Source organism: Talpa europaea (assembly GCF_964194135.1).
Source record: "Talpa europaea genome assembly, chromosome: 2".
Lineage (NCBI taxonomy): Eukaryota > Metazoa > Chordata > Mammalia > Eulipotyphla > Talpidae > Talpa > Talpa europaea.
This window is the reverse complement of record NC_140068.1, coordinates 61,682,740-61,707,678: the sequence shown is the minus strand read 5'-3', so window position 1 is coordinate 61,707,678 and position 24,939 is coordinate 61,682,740. Positions and strand designations below refer to the sequence as shown.

Below are 24,939 nucleotides of genomic sequence, written 5' to 3'. Positions count from 1 at the left end.
AAGATTCTGCTCTGGAAAAAAAGGTGTTATGTAGTCTCTTCCTCCTCTACTTGTAGTAACAGTGAGGGAATACGGCAAGACAACGTCCTGGTTAGGTAATGGCAATGGAATAGACAAAGGGAATTGGTAATAAATAAGATTTAATTTTTCAGCAATCCTTATGCATTTTTTCCCCCGCATACAAAAATCAATGACTGAATCATACTTAAGGCCCAATATCTAACATTAGGGAGACTGAAATTGAGGTAAGTTTCATTTTAAAAAACTGAATTTAACAAGTGTAAGACGTACCTATTTCTAAAGAATTATTCTGGTAGTGTTTAAGAAAAACAATCAGAACAATCCAGTAAAGTCACTGACTGTAAACATTAGAAATATGTTTGGACCAGACACAACAAGGACAGTACTGTTACTCTAAAAACCACTAAAAAAAAATTTCACTTGTCTTCAGAAACCTGGTGAGGGTTTTTCTCCAATTCCTCCAGCCAGCTGAAATACTGCCAAGCTCACTTCATGTGCAAGGCTATCCGCACTTTCCTGCAAATTAGTTAAAAGGAGACTGAGATGAGAAAAACACAGCACCTAACAAGTGAACTGCAAATCTGCGGGAGGAAAGGGAACTTCCTGATTTTGTAACATATTGCAAGACAAACAGATGGAAAACGAGGCTAATTCAGGTAAGTCCTCAGTTAATTAAATCAGTGATAAAATTATTCCAAAACTCTGCAAGAAGGCTACAATATGACTAAGTAACTTCAAAAGTGTCAGTTATCGTCTTATTCATCAGGGCTATTATATTCTGGAATGGCCTAAACTTCTGCAAGAATTAAATAGTTCCTTTTGATTCCCCACCTATTTAAACACCAAACAACTCTACTTTGCTTGTGCAAACACTTTTGTTAAGGGTTTAAGAGTGCATATTGAGGGCACAAATAATAAAAATCCAGACCACACACACACAATAGAATACTAGTCAGCATAAAAAGAAAGATTCCTTTTTCACTGAGTTTAAGTATCAGATAGTTTCATGTATATGTGGAATCCAGAGAAACTTTGAAAGATGACCATAGATATGAGACATCCAGAAGGGGAGTCTCAAAATGTTAAAAAAAAAATCCAGGCCACACTCTTGACCCTTTCTAAAAAAATAGCATAGGCTATCAAAGATATTATTAAAACATATCTTGTCTAAAGACAGAATTTAAGCCCATGAATGATACCAACTGATTTCAAAATGGACTCTTCACAAAGCGAGAGGAATTTTTTTTTTTTAAGGGTAATCCATGTTCAGCTACATAAATTAAACAGGGCACTTTCAGGTAAAAAAAAAAAGACATTAAAATAATTACTCCTGCCACCCCCACTAACCATGTTATTAGACTCACTGCATTTTTTTTAATAGAATTATCCCAGCTTACTTGGGAGTCTGCTTCTGCGTATACTCGGACTATATCTTCTGTCCCAGATGGTCGAACAAAAGCTCGAGAAAGCCTGTACTTCTTCACCAGGTCATTTATTACCTCCTGTAGTCCCGGGGGTGTAACTGCTCGTCTTTCAGCATCAGTGGTGCTAATAACTTGCCTGTCTGCAACCTACACACAAGCATTTCAGTTATCACTGCACTTCCTTTCAGAAGCTTAGCTTGTTCAACATATCTCCCACCAAGAGATTATTGCCATTTCATTTTAACAGACCTACATTTCAGTTTATCATACCAAAGTACAGTACTGAAATACTGAAACATGAGCCTAAACATAGAAGTTTGTTTCTGCCAAAATGAAAGCTATTAATTTTAACATCCATATAGCTTCTCATTTTTTCAACCTATAAAGAATTACTTTTTGCTAACATTTCCATACTTTCTTACCACTGAAATAAGGACCAGTAAATCCTGTATGATTTAGTTGTTGATCAAGTAACCCTAAGTATTTAAGTTATAAAGAAAAGTTAAGGTGGTCATGGTAAGCATCTCCTCTAATCTGAACAATCAGCATTTCTGTGAATGCCACTGTTCCTATTTTTCACAGATACTGCTGGCAAACATATAAACTAGTGTAAATCTGTATTGAAATCAATTAACAATTTATCTAAAATGACTTAAAAATGCTTTCCCTTTCAGCCCACAGATTCTAGCCTAAGGAAGTACCCTATGAACCAAGAATAATGTAAGCGAAATATTTTCAGTGGAAATCATGGGCTATCAGGGATTTACTTCAAAATAATATGAGAAATATTTTATTATCTTACATTTATGTCTCAAACAATAGAACAGTTACGAACTATCCTATAAAGATGTGAGAAAATAATACAGAATGAAGTATGACACTTCGGGTTTTAGTTGATTTTCTGAAAAGAATTTTAAAGTCCCGCTCACACCTTAACTTTGAGCTGTCTGTTTGGAAGATCCGTGTAGAGTGCATCCCACTGTTGTACGGTCAATCCCTTTAGAGCCAAGATTGCCTCAATCACCAGCATGTCAGAAATAGCATCACCAGTTGCCTACCAGGGGGAAACACATGGATGAAACCACTCTAATACAAGCAAAGCTTGGAAGCAATGTTGTCTGCTAGAAAAGCAACCATTATCCTGTGCCTTCCCCTCTCTCCTCATGCAGCATTGGAGTGTGTGGATAAATGTCTATGGAAGACAAACTAGCTCTGTGGAAAGTTAACTTCCACATCTATAAATGAGATTATATTGGTGATAACTCTTAAGGTTATCCACCTAACATCCTATTAACTCAAATTTTTCATTATAATTAGATACCCTTTGAAATATGTCAAAAAAAATCATTCATTGAAAAGTGGAGAAATTAGGACTTTTGGTATAAGACACACCCAAAGTTGGAGCTACATTCCATCACTCTTGCTCCAAGCTTTTGTTTGCTTATAAACTGAGGAATTATAGCTAGTGCCTGTGTTACTACAAGGATTACAGCGAGTTATCTAACACGCCCAATATGTGCAAGAAGCTCACAGTTCCATCACTACAATCCATACTCCACCTTCCAGTCCCAACAATGCGACATACATATATGTATATGTCCTTTGTTAGAGAAAAAGAACAATTTTCTTGAATTTCCTCAAATAGGTTGGTTTAAAAAAATATTTACCATATTTATATTCACAAACACACTAAGTAGCTCAATCGGTTGACTAAGTAAAAGCTACTCATTATTGTTTTCATCACATAATGTATGGGGAGAGAAGCACATCACTGCATTCAAATCCCAACTGTACGTGCCACTGCTACAAGGCACCCACCAGGCCTTCCCACTTTAACTTTGGATACAGCACTTATTCTGCCTACATTGTGAATAATGTAGCGATAACCACCTGCCTCTGACCTGGTTAATCAAGTCAATGATGTTTTCAAGCATTCTAGCAGCTTTTCTTTTATTATCTTCTAGGTCTTTTGCTAGTTGTCTTATCTTTGTTTCAGCAGCTTTACTAAATAGTACCTGCAATGAAAGCATATAAAATCACCAAACACAATCCAATCAGCCCAGTACTATCACCATAGCTACACTACTTTTGAAAGTTTCAATCTGGAGAAACTGAGGAGGAAAATGGGTGCCTCAGAATACTATGGGGGTCAGGGGAAGGGCAGAGAGAAGGAGTTCGTTTATGGATTATAAAGCTGCCCGCGGCCTCTGCAGCGCCGGTTCGATCCCCGGCTGCTCCCCGGCCACCCAGAGGAGGGTCCCACATGGCACGCAGACCTCTCCTGCCACCCGCTGCTCCCCTCAGCAGTGTACTTCGGTCCTTCTGCCTGCTCTGCTCCCCCCTCTGGCTCTGGTGAATTCTCTCACCCTCCCGTGCTTCTGACTGTACCCAGTGCATGTATGAACAAAACAAATAAATAAATAAAACATGCCTCTATTAAAAAAAAAAAATGCTACCTAAGCAAAAGTGAATGCACACGAGGGTTCTGTTGTTTGCCCCTCAGCCAGCTCAATCATTTCTGTGCAACTAGACTCCTTCAGCCCATCTGTCTCCATTTTGTTTTAAAGAATGTTTAATTCACTGCACTTAGCTTTCCTGTCCTACCCTTTTTAAGAATATAAGCTAGGTAAAGGTAGAAAGAAGGTTCACTGTATTTTCACACTACGGCATGGATACATATCATTTCCCTCAAGATTCCTGTCATTTTGAAATTTGTTGCCCATGACTTAGAGAGCCCAATATGAGAAGAAGCAAGCACCATTACTCTCAGTCATTGCTGGAATACATATTTGTTGAGAAACTAAGACTGGTCATGTGTTTTACCATACAGCCATACCCATTTATTCACCCTGCAAACCACTAGAGTTGAGCAGTTGCAGCAGAGACCTCATGCTCCATGATGACTAGAATGTTTAATTATCTGATTTCTTATAAAATCTGTACCAACCCTGCATTAGGTCACTGAAATTATACTTTAATTGCACTTAATTTCTTATATTCCTGGTCTCTAGAACTCAATTCTGAATTAATGAAGATTGACCTAGATAACATTTTCTGTTGGCCACCTCCAGTCCATTTATGAAATGTGGTAAGGTATAAAAAACTTTTAAAAAGAAAAATTCTGAACCTATGTAAATACATAAAGCCACTTAAACATTACATAATAAATTTAAGTAGTATATTTTATGGTATGTGAATTACATCTCAATAAAAAAACTTTTTTAATACATTCTGTCCGCTAAGAGACCATAAAATTTTATATGCTTATTGCTAACTACTTCAAACTCATTTCAAGATGTTTTATAACCTAATTCTCAAACTTTCCAATTCACCAGTTACTAACCTTTCCCCTATAGCCAATTTAAGGGAAATAATGTAGACATAATCTGCATTAAGAAAATTAAGAACTACCTGCACATTTTTTAAAGAAATTATTAGAACAAATTAGTATATCTCTTCACACTCAAAGACCACAATCTAAGAACCAAATTCACAAGAGAATATTGTTAACTAAGCGTTCTACCATCATATTCATCATTTCAACAAAATGTAACATTACATATTACTATCCAGATACAGAATTTCCATCATAAAAAAAAGCGCCAGCTGAAGTCAGTTTTAAGAACTTACTGTGCCATGCCCATTTGCTTCAAAATAAACCCCAATGTCAAATTCTTGAGCCTTGTGATGCAAATGTTTTACACCAGTTTTAGTACAATAGACAGGTACCTATAACACAAACACAATAACTATTATTCAATTGGCAAGTATTTACTCTGCACTTGCTATCCAATGATAATGGGATAAACCTGAGCTTAATCTAGGGAGGAAGACAACTAAGCAATTATGAAACAAACTTTTGTTACCTGGGTGGACAGCAGACATCGAAGATGTGCACAGGCAAGTGACAAGCAGAGAGGTAAGGGTCCATTTTGAGAAATGAAAGATGACAGCTTGGGAAGTGACATAACTGAATGTTTTAGAAGATTCAAGTAGCGACAGAGTGGAGAGTGGCCCAATTGCTCAATTCTGCCATTACAGTTTGAAAGTAGTAAAAAAAAAAAAAAATGCACAAATAAGTGAGCATGGCTATACTCCAATAAAACTTTCCATAATATGGCAGGCCACTGGCACTATTTAACACTTCTGGCTTAGAAGGTTAAAAGGAACAGACTGGATCCCTATCTTGCACCATGCAAAGAAATTAAGTTGATTTATTAAAGACCTGAAATGTTAAGACTTGAAACCATAAAACTCTTAGAAGAAAACAGTCAGTAATAAATTCTTGGTCTTGGTCATGATTTTCTGAATCTGACACCAAAGGCAAAAATAAGTGGGACATCAAACCAGAAAGCTTCTGCACAACAAAGGAAAATGAAGAAAAATGAGAGAAAGCATTTTCAAATTATCTGACAAAGGGTTAATATCCAAATACATAAACAACTCATTTAACTTAATAGCAAAAGCATAATCCAATTAAAAATGGGCAAAAGTCCTGAACTGTTATTTATCAGCTAACCAAAAGGTGTACAAAAAGATGTTCAATATCATTCAGAGCAATGATAATCAAAACCATAATGAAATACATCCTCACACCTATTGGAAAGGCTATCATCAAAAAAAAAAAAAAAAAAAAAAAAAAACCAACTGCTCTCTAAGATGTGGAGAAAAGCCCTCCTACAGTGTTGGTAGGAATGTCAAATGGTGCAGCCACTGTGGAAAACAGTAGGCGGGTTTCAGTAGTTTGGTTGTAGTGGAAACCCTAATTCTTTTGTACTGGAAGTGCCTGACTAACTTTGACTGCCTACGTATCCACTTCAAGGAGGACTATCTCCAATAAACACACCACCAATCAAAGAAGTAGATGAAGAGCCAAGGTACTTTTCATCCTCCCACATCCCCCAAGGTCCTTTGTTTTAGAGCTCTTGATTTCATTACCTGATCAGTTTAAGACACTAGTTTTTTCTTTCTGTGCTTTAAACTCTCCACTCTTGCATTTTAATTCACCAATAAAAAGTTAGCCGACTTAATCCTAGGTCCCCACCTTTAACCCCAATAAAAGTAGAATCCCAGGACTGCACAAGTTCTCTCTGGAACAAGATATGGAACCTAAGTGTTCATGAGTCAGTGGCTGGATAAAGAAATTGTGGTTGTTTAACATTTCAGTCGACATCAGACTGCCTATAGGACCCAGTAGGTTAAACTCTATAGCCTGGGTGTGAAATGACATCTAGGTTGTGAAATGACACTCAGTGTTCACACAATGAGGAAATAACCTAGTAATAACCCATTTCTCAGAATGTATGCCCAAGTGAAGTGATACATGACTGTGTGTGTGTGGTGTGTGTGTATAAAATGGAATTATTACTCAGCTACTAAAAAAAGAAAATCCATGTGCAATAACATGGATGGAATTTGAGTGTATTATCCTAAGTGAAATAAATTTGAGAAAAACAATGCATGATCCTCTGATAAGTGGAATCTAAAATAAAAAATAGCTCATGGTTGCAGAGAACAGATTGGCTAGAGGGTAGGAAAGATGGGTGAAGGGGATCAAAAGGCTTTTTTTAAAAAAACTTAAGTTACTAGGTTTCAAGGATAAATTCTATGAAAGTATGAACGTTGACTAGCAACAGCAGGTGGCAAAAGTCTTGGCTGGATCTGAGAAAGATTTAAGAATGATTAAGGGAAGATTGAGCAAAACTGCGAAAGAGAGATCAAGTAAGATCAGTATTTGGATTTAGAAGACCTAGGAATGACTAGGGCTAAAAATACTGTGTAAGAGAATGGAATGAGAAATTAACAGTTTCTGATGTATTCAGTTTCTTACGAGTGTAATTTGCCTATGGGAAAATTTCAAGACAGAAAAAACTAAAATACTAACACAATAATCCAAGTACTGAGAATTCATGTGAAAAATAGGCAGCTGAACCCAGATGAAGTAAACTTGAGAGAGTTTCCTGTAGCCATACAATTAAATCTGGTCACAAACTAGCAGTCACCAGACATGTTTCACTTACCCATTATTTTAGATTGAGTCAGTTGCCAAGACTTAAAAAGCAGAAAATTCACATGAAGATTCAGCTCTTTTAACTTCTTTTAGAGACTCTGACTAATGGTGACATCAGCTAGCTTAGCTGCCCTTACCTATCCAACCCACTCTACTTATTCTCTTCACCTCTCCAGATCCTGCAGGAATCTGACTTTGCAATTCCCGCTTTAAAGAATGGAAAGGTAAGAAAAACTAGTGAAAAGCAGGAATCTGAAAAGGAATACACAAATGCTGACAAACAGGGGTCAACCAGGTGGCGCAGGAAGTTGAATGCAAGCATTGTGAAGCTGTCCACCGCCTTTGCAGTGCAGGTTTGATCCCCAGCCGGCCAGGGAGCAACCCACATGGCACAGCAGACCTCTCCTGTCTCACTGGCTGCTCCTCTCAGCAGTGTTTTCAGTCCATCAGCCTATTCTGCTCCCTGCTCTGGTAAATCCTCTCACCCTCCTGCACATCTGGCCTGTACCCCAGTTCTTGTATGTACTAATAATTTTTTTTTTAAATGCTGGCAAACAGATCACCAGCTGGTGAGAAAAAGAGTAAAGTAAAGGCAAACAGATTGAATTTTAGCCACAAACCCTCCAGTTTCTCAGAGCAGGTAATGTGGTACAGAGGAGGTAGAAATACTTGGAAACAAAATTTCCCATTCAGAAAACTTCACAGCAAAGACAACAGTTTCATTACTGAATACACATTAATACACATCACAATCTGCCAAGAGACACCAAAGCCAGGAAGAAATCTCACCCTATCATATAACTGAAGATTCTCTCCTCTACACAACTTTACTAAGGTTCCTTTCAACCTCAATAGGTCCTACTCTTGGACATGTCTCCAGGAAGCCAATTTTAGCAAGAACCCTTCTAAAATCAGCTTAACCAGAATCCCCTATCCTCAACAGCGGATCAGAGTCCTCATCCACCAATCCCCCAAGTAATACTGATCACCTGGCCTGCCCTAAGCAAAAATACTGTTAGCAGAATCCTCCCTGACCTCTGAAGATTCCTCTGAGTAATTTTCCATCCACTAACCTCCTTCCCCAACACCTTGTTCCTTGGCTATAAGACCCCCTTGTATGAGTTGAACCTGCTCTCCCCCACTGTAAAATCCTAAGGGGCAAACCTATTGCATCAGCCTAGTCTTTAACAAGACTTCACAGCACCATTTGTCAAAAGGACCTTGTCCTACATTTACTTGATATTTAGGGGGCCACTGGTGTTAACTAACTGCCTTTACCCAAAGGAATCATTAAACTTCTCATATTCTGTGACTAGCAGATAACAACTTGGAGCCAGAGATCAACTTTGAACTCTCAGGATACTGGGAGATAAGGGCACTATGTTCCTTGATATTTACAATTCAAAGAGATGCTCTGGCATGTTTATGAAAAACATTCCTGAGCTTTAAGCTGTCTGATTTGATTAAGCCCTTGAAAAGAATGACATTCATTATAAAGGGGAAGAGAGAATTTACAAGTTTTCTGAAGTAAATGCAATAAAGAAAGAGGAGGGAGGAAGGAGTCTCTTTCCCTCTTTTATTTGCAACAATTTTTTACTTTTTATTTCTATTAACCTTTATATGGATAATAGTTCAACTTCATGTACAATCTATTTCAACAATATTATTTTCCACACAGATATATAATTAAGAAACTACCCAAAAAAACCCCTAGAAATGCTTCAATACCTTCATAACTTCTTCAAGATACTTTGTTGAACTTCCATTTGCATATGCAGTTTGTATAACACCAATATTCAGATTTTCTCCAATCTAGACAAAAACCATAATTATCTAGCAATCAAAAGTAAAGACATTACAAAAGCAAACAGTTTCAAAGTGTTAGGGGGAAAAGGATGTCCTAAAGCTAATTCCATACAGGCTTTGTGGACTCCATCCCCACCCCAGGCCAAAGACACTGGGAACTCCAAATCCCATCACCACCAAAGGAAAGGTGGCTAGGACCTGAGGGTGGGGTTAAGCAGCCAGGATGGTATAAAGCCAGACACGTGGGCTTTGGGGGGGTCCCCCATTTTGACTCTCCGCCAGCTTGCAGCGTCCGGCCAGCTCGGAGAGTGCTTTTTGGGTTTCCAGGTCGGCGGATCGGGTAGGACGCATTAAAGACTTTATTTCCCTATTTTCTCCCTGAGTTGTACATTTTCCTTATTTCCTTTTCCCTTGTAAATAAACCTTTTATTAACCTTTTGTGTGTGCCTGTAGTGGAGTATTAATAAGTCCCTTGTAAACACGCGGGTGAGGACCCACAGCCAGGCAACCCGTTCAATATCGGGGCTGCCCTATAACAAAAGGATGATAAAATTATCAGTCAATTCAGCTGTGCCTTCGTTTATGCAATAAATAATTCACTAAAAATTTACATATATGCCAAAAAAAGTTAAATACTTTAGAGCATTATTTAAAATAATTCTACAAAGAATCCTTTTGAAAGATGTCTATAGCTCCTTGATCCTTAATTCCTTTAATAGAATTTATTTTAGTACCTAAAGTAGAACTTTTCCAGATTTTACAAAAGATAACCCGAGCTTCCCAAAAGAGCCAAACACAATAAATCTCTCATGTTACTAATTTCATCATAATCATAGTAAATAAATCTCTCCGATAATTAGATTTTCTATCTAGGCTTTGGAGAATGATAATGAATTCTCATCAGCGTTGGTTTCGAAGAAACCAAAACTTCATAAAACTTCAAATCATGAAACTTACCTAAGTAAGAGTAACTTTAGCTTCCAAAACTGGTGTTACAATGCTGAAATAGTTGGAATTACCACTTTTTGTATTTTTGGCCACAGATGTAACAAACTTCCCATAAAATATGCCTTTGAAACACTCCAGTAATTGATAGGGAATCACTTCACCAGTAGGTCTTATATTTAAAGAGTAGTCATCACCCACTCACTCCCTTACCTCCGAGAGGAGCTCTTTAAGGAAACTGCTAATTAGTGTTGCTATTTTATCTCCATCTATGAGATGAAAATGACCATCAGCATCATGGTAGTAATAAACAATTCTGTCAGCATCTCCATCAAAGGAACAGCATCTCTCATTGCATTTCATTTCCATTCCTAGCACAGAGAATAATTTGATACTCATTTCAGTCTAAGAAACAGGAATAAAACCCACTGTAAAAAATGTTACGTTTTTCCTCTTACACTAGTTACAAGGGGGAAAATTTTTTATTAAAGCCTATCATAACTGGCACCACTTTTCAAAAGGTATTTAAAATGATTCTTCCAAATAAAAAGCAATGTCTTAAACTTCAAATAGTTTGTACAGTGTAAATGTTTCACAGCTAACTGAAAAGGAACATTCAAGATCTGTTTATGCTGAAATCTGCTATATTACTAAAATAAAATTCCATTCTATAAGCCAACTGGAAAACAGGTTCCCGTATAATTTTGAAAGCTACAGGTATTTCTGAATGCTACTTACAAAATAATGTTCTTGACATATAAGTCAACAGATGAAATGATTTTTATTTTGTATCATCAACAAATATTAATAAGAGCAAAGAACTAGAACCTGAGAAATGGCTTGGGTAATTCATAATTATCAGATCAAATTGATTAGAAAATAAGACAGCCCCTAAGCCATGACAGCAGCAGAGTGACAAATTCAACTTGGGAAAAGTTAGGCTACTGATGTAAGATCTATAATGCAGCTAAATATAGAACATCCTTTACTGCATTGGTAAAGGAAATTCTATGGGGACTACACCTGGGGGGGGGCAAACATTGTTTAAAAATGAACAATAATATAAAAAATATATAAGAAAATTAAAAAAGATGACAGCATTTGTGAGTGGAAAAAAAAAAGTACATCCCTTACTACACCTAGAATCAGAAGACCAGTCTTCCTCCTAAATCCTTACTATAGGAAGCATATATTTTGCAGAAAATGATGATTAAGCAGTTAAATTCCCTTTCCATAATGTGTCTATGTTGAGAAAAATAATGTTACGTGGCTGTCCTTTAGATCGATGATTGTTAAGTGGGGTCCCTAGACCCGCATAGTCAGTGAAGTTTGGGCACTTGATAGAAATGCAAATTTCTATCCTATACCAATCCTACTGGGGACGTACAGAATCAGAATGGTCAGGAGTACTTGGCAACTGTGTTATTAAGCCCCTCACGGTCACCCCTGTGATTCTGACGCAAGCTATATTTTGAGAACCATTGCCCTAGAATACCATTTTCAGATTTTGCTTTTCTCACTAGATTTCCTATGTTTGGTGAGGAGTAGACCACTTTTTGAATGGCACTGATAAGTAAAAAGATGCCTGGATATCTGAAAGGGGCAGAGCCTAAATCAGCTACATGATTAGAATTCCCGTGATGCTACATGATTAGAATCCTGTGGTCACATCTGTTTGTAAATGAAATTGGTTTCAAACAGCTCTAAAAACTGTTCACATACCCTGTGGAGGTTTCTGTTGACTTTTCACAAAGTCGGCCCCACACAGAAGATTGAGTTTCCCTTTGGTTCCATCATTAAAAAGTTGCACTGACAGCCCCTGGGAGAAGTAGCGCTCCATTTCCCTTAACTTCAGGGCCCCTATGCCATTGGCACAGTCCACCTGAAGGGATCTACGTTCATCTCCACTACAGGAAGCCTTGAAAGGGAAAAGACATGAGAGAAAACATTTGAGTTATAAATGAGAGAAGCATGAGGCATATACACATTTAAGCAAATTTCCATTATTTCCATTAACTCATCTATTTTAACTCAGGAAACAAAAGGGCACACACAATCAGATGTACTCTCTTACATGAGGAGTAATCTACCATTCTCTTCAGAGCATGTTCCACCACAGGGCATGTGTTCTTTTCCTTAACTATTAGTGTCCTCTCCTCTCCTCCCCATCCTCACCCCAGAATTTAAGTTCTATGAAAAGAGGGCTTCATTTTGGTTAACTGCACCGGACTATAACATTTGGTGTCTGCTGATAAAAAAGGAATTATATTCCTCAAATCTCACCCAGATTTAACAAACCAATATATCTAAAAAAGAAAACCTTTCCCAACAATAGAGGCCTCCAGTACACCAACAGCCATAAAGACCAAAGTCATCTAAATGAGCACTTATCATAGCCATAAGCAAGAACACCATAATTTTTGCCCCAGTGATGTCAGAATGTACTACTGCCAAGTAAGCAGCACCAAGCAAATGCCACCACCAAGTTGTAGATAGTAGGGCCAGTCCCTAGTGAAGTCCCAAGAAGAAAAGGAAAGACACAGTTCTTTTAAGTAAAAGGAGCAGTGGCAAACGAAGATCAACTGTTCAATTCATCATGTGCCTTTATTCCTTTGCTTAAATTCCAACTATGTGTAAGAGATTTCACCTGTTTGGTAAGTTCCATGAAGGCCTGAGAGAGCTTCTGGTAATAGCCTTCTATGGTTGCCTTTCCATATTGGCCACTGGTGTTTCGACAGCACACCATGTAGTGCAGTTGGGGTGTTGTTAACAAGCCATAATCTGTCATAGAAACAAAAAAGGCAATTTATCACATTTCTTAACAAAGGAAAAAAAAATGGACACAGTGGGAATTTCAGGATGACAAATAATCTTTAAAAACATACATCTTAGGATACAAAAAACACTTTCAAACTGTCCAGATGCACAAGCATCCATTACCATATCACAACTGCATATTACACTGTGATAATATGATTTATAAGAAGAAATATATATTTAGTCTTTAAAAAATAATCAGTCTCAATTTTTTCTAAACTAAAACATTTGAAAAGTGATGACTTCAGAGATGCAAGAAGAGTGGTGAATTAGAGTGCCACCCCGGAGATGGTCAAAAGAATAGTCTGAGGCAGGGATCTGGGGATGGGACAGGCCATCTAAGTGGAGGCAGTACTCAGACCAAACTGCAGGCTTTACAAACCGCAGGCCCTAGCCTGTCAGTGGTCAATGTATCTACTTAGTGACAAATAGCATTTCTCCATTTTTTAATGAAACAGACGAATGCACAGCATGTAGCATGGGAATTATTCATTGAAACTTCATTTTCAGTTATACACAATCACAAATAGCACATTACCAAACGTCTTTTACTAGGAGTTGGGCAACACAGTGAAATTGGTGACTAGAGGGCTGAACATATCAGATTATCAAAAATGATGAATAAATGAATAAATAAAAGAATATATGTAGCTAGAGCTATGGCAGTAAAGACGATCATTCATTAATCATGGAAAATGAGAGAGAAGTGAGGAAGGCCCACACTGGGAGAGATGGAAGAGCCACAGCTAAATAAGGACTAGTAACAAAGGAAGAAGGGTGAAGAATGGGAGAGTATGCTAAGAAAGTTACCAAGACTTCAAGTGAAATAAAAGCTTTATAGGTTCCGAAAGCTATTTTTAGGTAACAGATCCCTCTGAGTATCCGACAAAAGCTATCCTGTCTCTCCTTAGAAAGCGCATATGGCTGTATGAAGAGGCCCACGGGGTCCCTTGCAGCTTCACCTACACTTTCCAAGGGCTTGGGCTCCAGGTTAAGAATCCCCACTTTACAATAGTCACTGAGTTAGGCAAGTAGAATTTAAATGACTGTCAGACAGAGACTTTAGTGGAGAGGCAAGGAAAAAGATTTGACCCCAGAATGCTAAGGAATTATACGAGCAAACAAGGGGCATGGTTTAGAAGAGGCCGGGTTAATTGTGATGGACAAGAACACAGAGGAGCTGGGAAGGAGGTTGAAAAAGTCAAGAGTATTTTTTATTCAATGAGAAAGAACTGACACTAGGAAAATAACCTCCAAGCACAGAGGAATCATTGCCTTCACAACGGGAACAGTTGATGTGAGGATTCTAGCCTCCCTTTTGTTGTATTTAAGCCTTCACTTGATTAAACAGGAAAAACTACCTGTCAGCACTTAAAAATTGTAACTATACATAGGCCTAGGACATTTCCCATCACTATCTGACAAGTAACACCTGATTCCACCTGTGAGCGGCCATTAGGGAATTCCTGGGATTGACAAAAGCCTCCCAGAATGAATATCATCAAGTAATTTCAAGGGCTTTTGTATCAGGAAGTAAAGATCAGACTTTCTTACATATAATCTTCTACAGGTAAAGTAAATACATGTCCAGAAAAAATTTAATTGAAAAATTAGTAGTATTTTATGTCTAGTTTCATGTTTTAAAAACTGTCTATGTGTATGTTCATGCTTTGTAAAACAACTACTATTGTCGTTAAGTTTTTAAAAAATGACTTCATTTAAAGTCGGGGTAACAGCATACCATGGAATTGACCTCCAAGAGCAGTCACGCCATCTATTACAGACTGGGAAAATTTCTCACTGCTGGGCCTACGAAGGAAAACAAAGAAAATAATGCATCCCATCCTGAACCCAACCGTCACAAGATCTGAAAGTAAAAGCAGAAAATTATGTACCACAAATTTCAGAATAATGGTTAAATCAGCTGTATTTGAACTGAATCCTGTCAATTTTGAAAACTCTGAAGAGAGAATATCAGTAAGCTATAAGCATTTTCAGTAGCCTTTCCAATATAGTTCTTGGAATGATTTGACTTTTTTAATAAATTTAGGAAAGAGATATAAAGGATGCACTAATTACATCATACCAACATATGCACTGCCTAAAACCAGTAACAGTCAACACTTACTGCGCACACCATGTCTACAGATGTAGACATGAGACCACCAAGACAGGACCTAATTTTCATGTCAAAAAATCAGAATATCTAAAAATAAAGCAGATCATTATGTATCTGCCTTGTAGAAAAAGATGTTAAATACCATTTAAACTAGTTAACAGGTAAGAAACAAATATACCTGGAATGGCTTCACTGCAGGTTAATAATCTGCTCAAGAGCATAAGTCACCTGTCACCTGTCTATTTATAAATCCCAATTAGTGGTGTCTGGAAGTGCCTCTGGAAACACATTAAGGATAAACAGCAGCCCAAGTCATTAGGAGATTGAGTAGAAATTTCCTTTAAAAATAACCTGGGGCGGGAGGGGCCGGAAGTGTGGGCAGGTGGCCGGTAGGCACCAGCGGGGTCTGGGGTGAGCGGGGGGCCGGGTGGGGCCCGCGGGAATAGTAAAAGAAAAAAAACAAAAACCCCTGGAGCCTCCCCTGGTGGCGCAGTGGTTGAGGTTGAGCGCTGGGCTGTGAAGCTGCCCGCAGCCTCTGCAGCGCTGGTTCAATCCCTGACTGCTGGTGAGGGTCCCACAGGGCACGACAGACCTCTCCTGCCGCGCCCGCTGCTTCCCTCAGCAGTGTATTTCTTCGTCAGTCTGCCTGTTCTGTTCCCCACTCAGGCTCTGGTGAATTCTCTCACCCTCCCGTACTTCTGATTGTACCCAGTGCTTGCATAAATAAATACTAAATAAAAATAACCTCTGGAAAAACCAGATCCTATGCAGAAGAGAAATTTTCTATTTCAAAGTATACATTCGATCTAACATTTTACAGGTTGTTTTAGTTTAGGTTTTCTTTGCATGAAGAACTGGGGTGTAGACCAGAGGTATGGAGGGTGAGAAGATTCATCAGAGACAGAGTGGGGCACAGAACAGGCAGACTGACTGAAATACACTGTTAAGAGAGCAGCAGACAAGACAGGAGAGGTCTGCTGCGCCATGTGGGTTAGCTCCCTGGCAGGGGATCAAACTCAGGCAATAGCAATGGTAACACTGAGACTTAACCCCTAGGCCCCCCAGGAAGCCCTTACATGTTTTGGGTTTTTTTTTTTTTTTTTAAAGGAAGGTTAAAACCTGCTAACTATATAGAAATAACATCAATTGTCAATGTTTTCCAGCGAGGTCCAGCATAGGAAAATGACATAAATATATGATCCGATACTAACAGGTTAAATCTCTAAAAATAATTTAGAATCAAGTTTTCTTACTCTCTAGGGAAAAGGACCAAATCTAAAGAACTAAAAAGGTGGGAGACATTTAAATGCTTCCCTCATGTCAGAAAAGAGGTATTCTGCCTACATTATTTCAGGTAATCCTCAAAATACCCTTTTGAGCCTCATCAACACTGTAGTAGTATTGAAATCCCAAGATGAAATAAGCAGCTCAAATTCATATAGTTTTAGAGTTGGGGTTTGGACTCTAAAACCCAAGTTTCAGAAGTGATTTAGCACCTACATCCTACAAAAAAGACCAGATAGAAGCCTGAGGGCAGTTACACTTGATTTCATGACTTCAATTTGTCTCAGGCACTAAAACTGCTGCAGCCCTTTACATCTCATTCCCCAAGCTGCTTTCCCCAGTGATGCTGGTCACCTGGTATCTCTACCAATCACTACGAAGGCATCTTGTTGCAGATTCACAGCTTCTTTCTCACTGATGTCCATCAACACTCTCAGCATATTTTGTTGCTCAGCGTTTGTCAAACAGGTAGCATGTTCCTCCCAGGATGGTACCAACATTTCACCCAAAAGATCAACCAATTTTACACCATTGTCTTCCTTAAAAGAAAAACAAACAATAAGCCAGATGGCTGAGTAGCCTCACCTGTTACCAATCTCCCAACCATGAAGGCTGGGCTTTGGACTACAGTTTCACACATTACCAAGGTAAAGCCTCATGCCATGTGTATCAGTTTAACTATTACCCTGTTACTCTCCAATCTTGAAGAAATTAAAGTGAGTCAAATTAAACAAGCTGCCTATGTTCATACAGCTAGTAAGTGCCTGTGCTGTAATCAAATCTATGTGACTCCTCACCCTCTAAGAGTCAGGGTGCTACATTCGTTTTTACATGGCTGTGGTCTCGACATTGGCTTCAATTAACTGATGAGAGCACAACTAGAGCAGAGTAATGGCACCTAAGGTTCCTCTTGCAATGACTGTGGACTCCAAGAACAAACTGGTCAGGTGTCAACCAGTGGGTAGAAGAGAAGCTGAAAACTGACAATTCTGCTCCAGTTCTTGGGCAGAGAAAAGCAAGCGTAGCTCACAGTGACTGTCAACTGAAGGAAATAGCTCAGAATCGTTTTAAGCAGTATTTCTGGAACTGGCAAGAAATGTGTGGTTTTGCTGACAAGTCAGTAAGTAACCAACTACAGTGATGTGGCAATTAGACATATTCACATTTACCATGATTCCTAGGTGGAGGGTGGCCAGTAACGTCTTCCTCTTTGAGGGGGGATGAGAAAGTTACAATCTATTACTGATCTACATAGTTTAACTTGCTGCTGATTTAGCTACAAAAGCAAAAATTTCATGCCCCAGCAAACAGAAACATACTATTAAAACCATGTATAAGCAACCTGCAGGCAGTGCAGAACAGTTAATTTATGTCAAAGGAATACTGTGATAAAAACTTAATTATCACAAACACCAAAACCATCAGCTTCATCAATGTTCAGTGCAAAGCTCACTTGTGTGTCCCTGGAGCCATCTGTTTGGCTGTTCATCCTGCTAGAGAAAACCTATCTGAAAATTTTAAATGTGCCATCTTTTCAAATATTTGCCCTTGTCCCACTCATTGACTCCAGTCTCTTTAAATTAACAGACTAGCCAGAAAGAAAAAGAAAAATACCGGATGGTCTCACTCATAGCAGGAATTTAGAAAACCTAAATAAGGGACCAGCCAAAAGATTAGTTAATACAAAGTAAAAATCAAAATCAACAAGCAACTATAAACCAGAGCGGGGTGGGGGAGGAAGGACTAGGGTCAAAATAAGCAGCGGGATGCAATTGTATGGGGACTATAACCAAAATGAAAATGCATACATTGTGCAAAAATGAAAAATGATGTAAGAATTATATAAAATAAAATATTAAAAAACCTCATACTGTTGGTGAAAATAAAACATGGTGCAGCTGTTTTGGAAAACAGTCTGGTAGTTTAAAAAAAAAAATTAACAGACTAGCGCTTTTTATTACTGATACTGTTTCAGTATAACCAGCTTGGAAGAACATTTTGTTATTTCTTTAAAATGGACGCTCTCCAAAATATGACCATCTCATTTCATTCTCTCCACACCCTCTAAGGAGTCACCAATAAATGACTGCTTTCAAGCAGCCGTTGCTTCAAATTCTAAGAACATATAAACAAGGTGCATTCCTAGAATTAGAATCTGTACTTTGAGTTAAACTGCTCAGACACTAGGGTTTAGTCTTGTAAACAAAGATTTGCCTTATTGCAGTACTAAAAGCATTACCTCAGGATTATGCGATGCCGTTACCATAACCCCTACTGTAGATTTTGTCTGTTTTGACCTCAGGACAGCTAATAATCCCATTCGAAACATGACATGATCAAGATGTTCTGCTTTTGCTCGGAATCCAGCAGTCCCATATTGAAGAATGAGTCCATTGGGCTTGACATGTAATGCTGAGTATTTGGTAACAGCATCTAAATCCATATCTACAAAATTAAGAAATGTCCATTTAATGTTGATTAATTTAACTTAATATGAATTAATTTGGCTTAATATTAATTACTATTAAGTTAACAAGAAATTTCCAACGACCATTTGCTTCAAATATTGCCACCTTGAACAAACTGGCCTGCCGCGTTCTGAATCTCCCCAAAGAACCATGCTTAATAAAGAAAAGAATGATAGACTAGGCCTGGGGGTTAGCATTGTCTTCTAAGGGCCTACCCAACTAGTACAATGTACTCCAGCGCTGAATGGGAGCAGAAATCAGATTGTCCTCAGTCATCTCCCATTTTGGCTCCAGAGCTGGGGCAGGTTCACTATCAATTCAGGCAGATGGATAAAGGAGAGTCCCGGGGCCCTCTGTGGATTTTTCAGGCTTTAATGCTCTCAGGGAACTAAGTACAGCAGTACACCAGGTAGGGAAACTGGCCTGCAAGAAGGCAGGCAGGCAGGCAGGCAGGCAGGCAGGCAGGCAGGCAGGCAGGGCCCCCCACCCCCCCACCAATCATCATTCTTTCTCTGGACTCTCTGGCGTTCTCTCTCAGTCTTGCCTCTCTGTAGTCACATGTCTTCCCATCTCTGTCCCTCTAAGTGATGCCGCCCTTATATAGCCCTGGCCTCTAGGCTCAGGTGTGCCCACTTACGTAGGCCCACACCCATGCAGGTGTCCACAATCAGGCAAGCGTGCCCCACGTCCAAGCACCTCCCATATTAGCACAATCGAGGCCGCAGGTAACAGCCACAGAGACCAGAGGTCAAAAAGCCTAATTCGCTTACCCCTCCAAGACCAAAAATCACTTCATTGTACAAACAGAAAAGCTTAAGCGTGGGTTTTGAATAGCTTTAATAAATTAAGGCAAAGGGTCAGACCTTCAAGTGTACTGAAAGGACAGATCCAAAATATCTATGATGTCTGTGTGATTCTTCTGCTAGTCCTCTCACACTACTGAGACCTAGCCCCAAAGGAAAAGCACAGAGCAATATCCTCCACTCCCAGACTGCTCAGACGGGTTTTTCTATTTTGATAAGGCTCAGGACACCTTCCTAAATTAAACTCTGAAACTGGCAACATCTTCCTTTTACCTTTAATTTAAAAAATAAAAAATTGGCCCACAGTCTACTAGTACTTCCTTTTCTAGGATATTCCAATTTTAAGAGGAAATCGAGGTTTTCAACCTCTGTTGTACTTACTACTCACTTCCTGGGTCAGTTCCACTACCAATTAGCCAAGAGCTGAGCAGAGAGCCTATAGTCACCAGCCTCACTAAGCTGTTTCATGGTCTTTCATCGTTTCAGTGAACAAGAGTTAAATGGTGGAAAACGTCTGCTTGTGTCCAGTTGGAAAAAGTTAGCATTGAGTAATTTTAATTCTGTCCAAAGTGACTAAATCTCTTTCATAACCTTGAAAACATTAGTAACTGACCAGATGGTGATGTAGTATGATTATTCATAAGGGCGTCAACTAGTCCTGTTAAGTCCACAGTCTACCCCCGCTCCCCCCTCCCCCCAAAAAAAAGTTAAGACAAAATGCCTCCACCCTATTGCCTTTTAGGTCCTAAAACGTTCAATGGACATGTAAATCCCTTTATTAAAAGCGACTTTTCCAGATCCAAACAGTGTCCGCGGTAAGAGAGCGAAGAGTATCCCCTTCACGGCAATTTTCAAAACCTCGTGATTTTGCTCCCCTCTCCTCCCAGCCCCATTACCACCGCAGGTTTCCTCATCAACCCTGAGACCCGCACCCCCAGGCCGGTCGGCGACCCGCACCCCCGCCGGCCCCTCCTGCCAGCCCCCGCCGGCTCCCCGCGCGCAGCGGCGGGTGGGTGTGCGCGGCGCGCGCTCCCCGGGTCAGCCCGCGCACCCGCCCACCGCCGTCCCCAGCCCCGCGCCCCGGAGCGCCCTCCTCTCGCCACCGCACCTCGGCCCCCCGACCCCACTCACCTCTACAGGGGGCCTCCTCTGCGCCTCCGCCGCGGGGAGCAGCACCCACCCCTAGCGCGCCGCAGCCAGACTCACGGCCTCGGAACCCGCAGACGTGGCTTTGCGTGGCTTCCGGCGCGGCGCCACGCCCCTCAGCCAATCACGGCGGGGGAGGGTCCGCCGGCCCCGCCCCCTCGCCGGTGACGCGCAGCGCGTGCCTGCGGAACTGCGGATCCGGGTTCTGAGCGGGCTTGGGGCTGTTTCCATTGAATGACCGGGAAGGGTGAGGCCCCTGCGGCGGCCCGGGGGCTCAGGGCCGCGGGTCGCCGGCCCTCAGGACACTGCGACAGGCAGACACGCAGCCCGCGCTTCCAAATCTGGGTCTCCAGGGGTGGCAGGCGCCCCCTTCCTGGGAAACCGGGGGTCCTAGCGGTCCCGGCTGGGGTGGGGAGGGCAGCAGACCAGCTCGGAGGCCGCAGATAAGGTGGCCTCGCCCACAGCGAGCGCCTCCCAGCTTCCCGCCCCTCACTCTCGAGGTTCATCTCTCAAACCTTTGATTCCGGAAAGCGTTCTGGGGCCCCCCGCCCGCACTAAACGTCATTTTATTATTTACCTGTAAGCCCCCGACCCAAGCCTGGGCCCCTCGCAACAGGGTCCACTGGATCCAAGTCGTCGGAGCTCCAAGATGCTGCCCCCGGCCGGTGTGGCTTCCCGTAGGGGGGAGAAAACCATCAGGGAGGGGTCCTTGGCGGAGGAGCGCAGGCTAATAACTGGCGTTGGGGGCTGCGGGGCCCTCGAGACCCGCGAGCCGGAGCGCCCAGAGCCCCGCCCCACCGCACTGCAGGCCTCCCTAGCCGCAGCGTCCAGCTCCGCCCCACCTGAGCTGGGTGCATCGGAAGCCAGACCCCTTGCCTTTCCCAGGGTTCTGGCTAGCAGAGCGTCTGCAGGTGTTGTTTATCAACCACCTGCAACGGGATAATTCGGAACACTTGTTGAAAGTGCAGATTCGGGCTCTAGATAGGGAGCGAGGGTGGGGGGAAAGGGACGGGGACGGGGAATTTGGATGTTAATGAAGTGTCTTGGGAGGTGTGTGTATTAGATTTGGGGGCCAGGAGATAAAGCAAAAGAGTGAAAGTATCGCGATTTGTGTCCCCAGCTCTTGGTGCATAGCTTTCCTGCAAAACGGCTTCCACGAAAAGGGACCTTCGGGAAATTTCTCTGGAAATCGCTGATACTGACAAACCCAGCGTCTGTGGGCCTTTTCAGATTTCCTGACAAATTGATTTCGAGGCAACATGTCCGCATCAGTGAAAGAATGCCTTCAGCTTCAGCTGCTGGAGATGGAAATGCTGTTTTCTATGTTTCCTAACCAAGGAGAAGTAAAACTTGAAGATGTCAATGCCCTGACGAATATAAAAAGATATTTGGAAGGCACAAGGGAGGCGCTGCCACCAAAAATCGAATTTGTGATTACACTCCAGATTGAGGAGCCCAAGGTGAGTGCCCTGAGTTGTTTTAATTTTTGCCAGGCATCCAGTTTTTATTGGAAACACTTGGAACAAGAAGCTCCCTATGCAGGAAACAACTAGAGAATATTCCAGATGCATGTTTGCTTTACTTATTTAAAAGCAAGAAGGATGTCCTTAAATTGTTTTCATTATCTTGAATTTTACATAAATATGCACACCATCTAGTAAATATGCCTAGAGTTTTTACTTAAAACATCTTACAGTCTTATAGACCCATTGTTATTTAGTTCATTCATTCAGTTTTTGCCAATCCAACTTTTGTAGTATGTACATGTGTCATAATTTTAGAAGTCTGATGATTGCCTTTAACAAGACTGGCATTTAGGAAGTAAATGGATGTTTCTTTGGTAGCGCCATAAAACAGAAAACAAATACACATAGAAAATCTAAATACTGAAAATGAATTTACCTTCATCTTCTGATCCATTTATCTGATCCCATTTATCCATTGGCATGGCACAGGTAACATGTAGACAAGGCATTTGAAAACCACTGTACTAGGTATTTCTACCCATCCTACTGTTGTCATTACATCAAAGGAAACTTCCTGAATTCCCAGATTAGATTCAGTTTCTCTGGTTAAACATTTTAGTGGATCCTGTACTTTAAGTGGATCCACACTTGAGTGGATCCAAGAGTGCTTCCCACCATTGAACTCAAGTACATACTATGTGTAATTATGTAAAATCTGTCCATGGGCTCTAGACTTCATGAAAGACAGAAATGGTGTCTAGCGTCTTCATTTTATCACAACTTAGGTTACCTGGCATATGGTAGGTGTTTGATAAATAAATGAATGAATACATCAATGGAAGAAAGAGTGTAAAGTACTGAGTGCCCTGTCTGGCACACAGCGGACTCAATAGTAATAATTACTATTACATTTATTAAAATCATGCAGTTGCCATTGATAAACCAGCTTATGTGATTTTATGGTACCTCTATCTATTTGATTTTCATTTTAAGGTGAAAATTGATTTGCAAGTAACCATGCCTCACAGCTACCCCTATGCAGCATTGCAGCTGTTTGGACGGTCATCTGAGCTTGACAGACAACAGCAGTTACTTCTGAACAAAGGTCTTACTTCTTATGTAGGGACTTTTGATCCAGGTGAGCTGTGTGTGTGTGCAGCCATCCAGTGGTTACAGGACAACAGTGCCTCCTATTTCCTGAGCAGAAAACTTGTTTATGAACCATCTACACAAGCAAAGCCAGTCAAGAACACATTCCTCCGAATGTGGATCTACAGTCACCATATTTATCAGCAGGACCTAAGGAAAAAGATTTTGGACATTGGGAAAAGGTTAGATGTGACAGGATTTTGTATGACAGGAAAGCCAGGTATAATCTGTGTGGAAGGTTTCAAAGAGCACTGTGAGGAATTCTGGCACACAATCAGGTATCCCAATTGGAAACATATTTCCTGTAAGCATGCAGAAAGCATAGAAACCGAAGGAAATGGGGAGGATCTGCGCCTTTTCCATTCTTTTGAAGAATTACTCCTTGAGGCCCATGGTGACTATGGATTAAGGAATGACTATCACATGAATCTGGGCCAGTTCTTAGAATTTCTTAAAAAACACAAAAGTGAGCATGTTTTCCAGATACTGTTTGGTATTGAAAGCAAAAGTTCCGACTCCTAGGAAGTTATTAAGAGGCCTATATTTATAATTTCACTAAGTCAGTATTTCTGTTAATAAGACCAAAATAAAAGGGCCAGTGGCTGTTCAGTGTCCTCTGTAAGAAATCTAGCTCCCAAATTTTTCCCTGGTAATAAAATATAGGCCCTTTGTCCTTTTGACAGTGCAGACCTTGTGTTAACTCTGCAGTCTTGTGTTAACTGAAAACTACTGTAAAACAATAAAAAAGTCAATTTAACCAGTGAAGCTTATTTGATTAAAGAGGATTCCAAAGCCCAGTTAATGTCAATAGTCAAATTAGTCTGAACATATAAATATGAACATTTCTCCCTTTCATGAACAAGCCCACAGGTAACACATTGTGTTTTCTTTCTCCCATTATTGGAAAATTCTAACTCAAGTTTAAAATGAGAATGAGAACAGATGTGTACTATTTCTTATTTTAAGTTTAACCCCCTATTTTGAGGTTTTTATTTCAGTGAAACTAGAGCCTCAATGCCCAGCAGAGGGATAATAATAAAGTCTCAAGAGTGTTTAAGATGACACATAATGCTCTGTTCTTTGGCTGCCTCTTTATAGCATTTGATTAATAACACTAAGGAGAATGAGACTAATATTTTTAGCTCAGTTCTTATTCACAGAAATTTCAGTTTTGTCTACCAAGTGTTCCATGGGCACTGTCACCCTCTGCCCTTGTGCAAGTGTGCATTACTGTATAGGATATAGGGCAGGAGTGTTTAGAGAGGACCAATGCGGTTGGCACCCTCACCTTACTTGGGAAGGAGGGGTACTCAAGCTTGACATTTTGCTAACTCACAGCCCTCTCCTAAAAATTCCAAACTCTCCAGGCTTTACCATTCTTTTCCAAAATTACTGTATTTTAATGGTGATAAACCTTATTTAAGTAGTTCTTGCCAACACTTTACATCATGCAGTATGCCTCCCCAAGAATTTTTGGGAGT

At 40.4% G+C, this 24,939-nt stretch overlaps 2 protein-coding genes across 3 annotated transcripts; one reads left to right on the top strand and one right to left on the bottom strand.

Moving 5' to 3' along the window:
- Positions 1–447: 447 nt before the first annotated feature.
- Positions 448–18,869, bottom strand: PGM3 (phosphoglucomutase 3; the record flags this gene model as incomplete). 2 transcript variants are annotated; one of them, XM_084259586.1, is made up of 12 exons in its annotated part: positions 448–537; positions 1,419–1,592; positions 2,377–2,499; positions 3,347–3,460; positions 5,076–5,174; positions 9,184–9,267; positions 10,420–10,577; positions 11,929–12,124; positions 12,854–12,987; positions 14,765–14,832; positions 16,781–16,965; positions 18,666–18,869. In XM_084259586.1, 12 exons carry the CDS (start codon positions 18,867–18,869, stop codon positions 448–450), a joined length of 1,629 nt encoding a protein of 542 aa, XP_084115712.1. The 2 variants fall into 2 exon arrangements, with proteins under 2 accessions (XP_084115712.1, XP_084115713.1); XM_084259587.1 differs by lacking the exon at positions 2,377–2,499.
- Positions 18,870–22,102: 3,233 nt separating this feature from the next.
- Positions 22,103–23,980, top strand: RWDD2A (RWD domain containing 2A; the record flags this gene model as incomplete). Its single annotated transcript, XM_084228212.1, has 2 exons — positions 22,103–22,303; positions 23,303–23,980. 2 exons carry the CDS (start codon positions 22,103–22,105, stop codon positions 23,978–23,980), a joined length of 879 nt encoding a protein of 292 aa, XP_084084338.1.
- Positions 23,981–24,939: the final 959 nt, after the last annotated feature.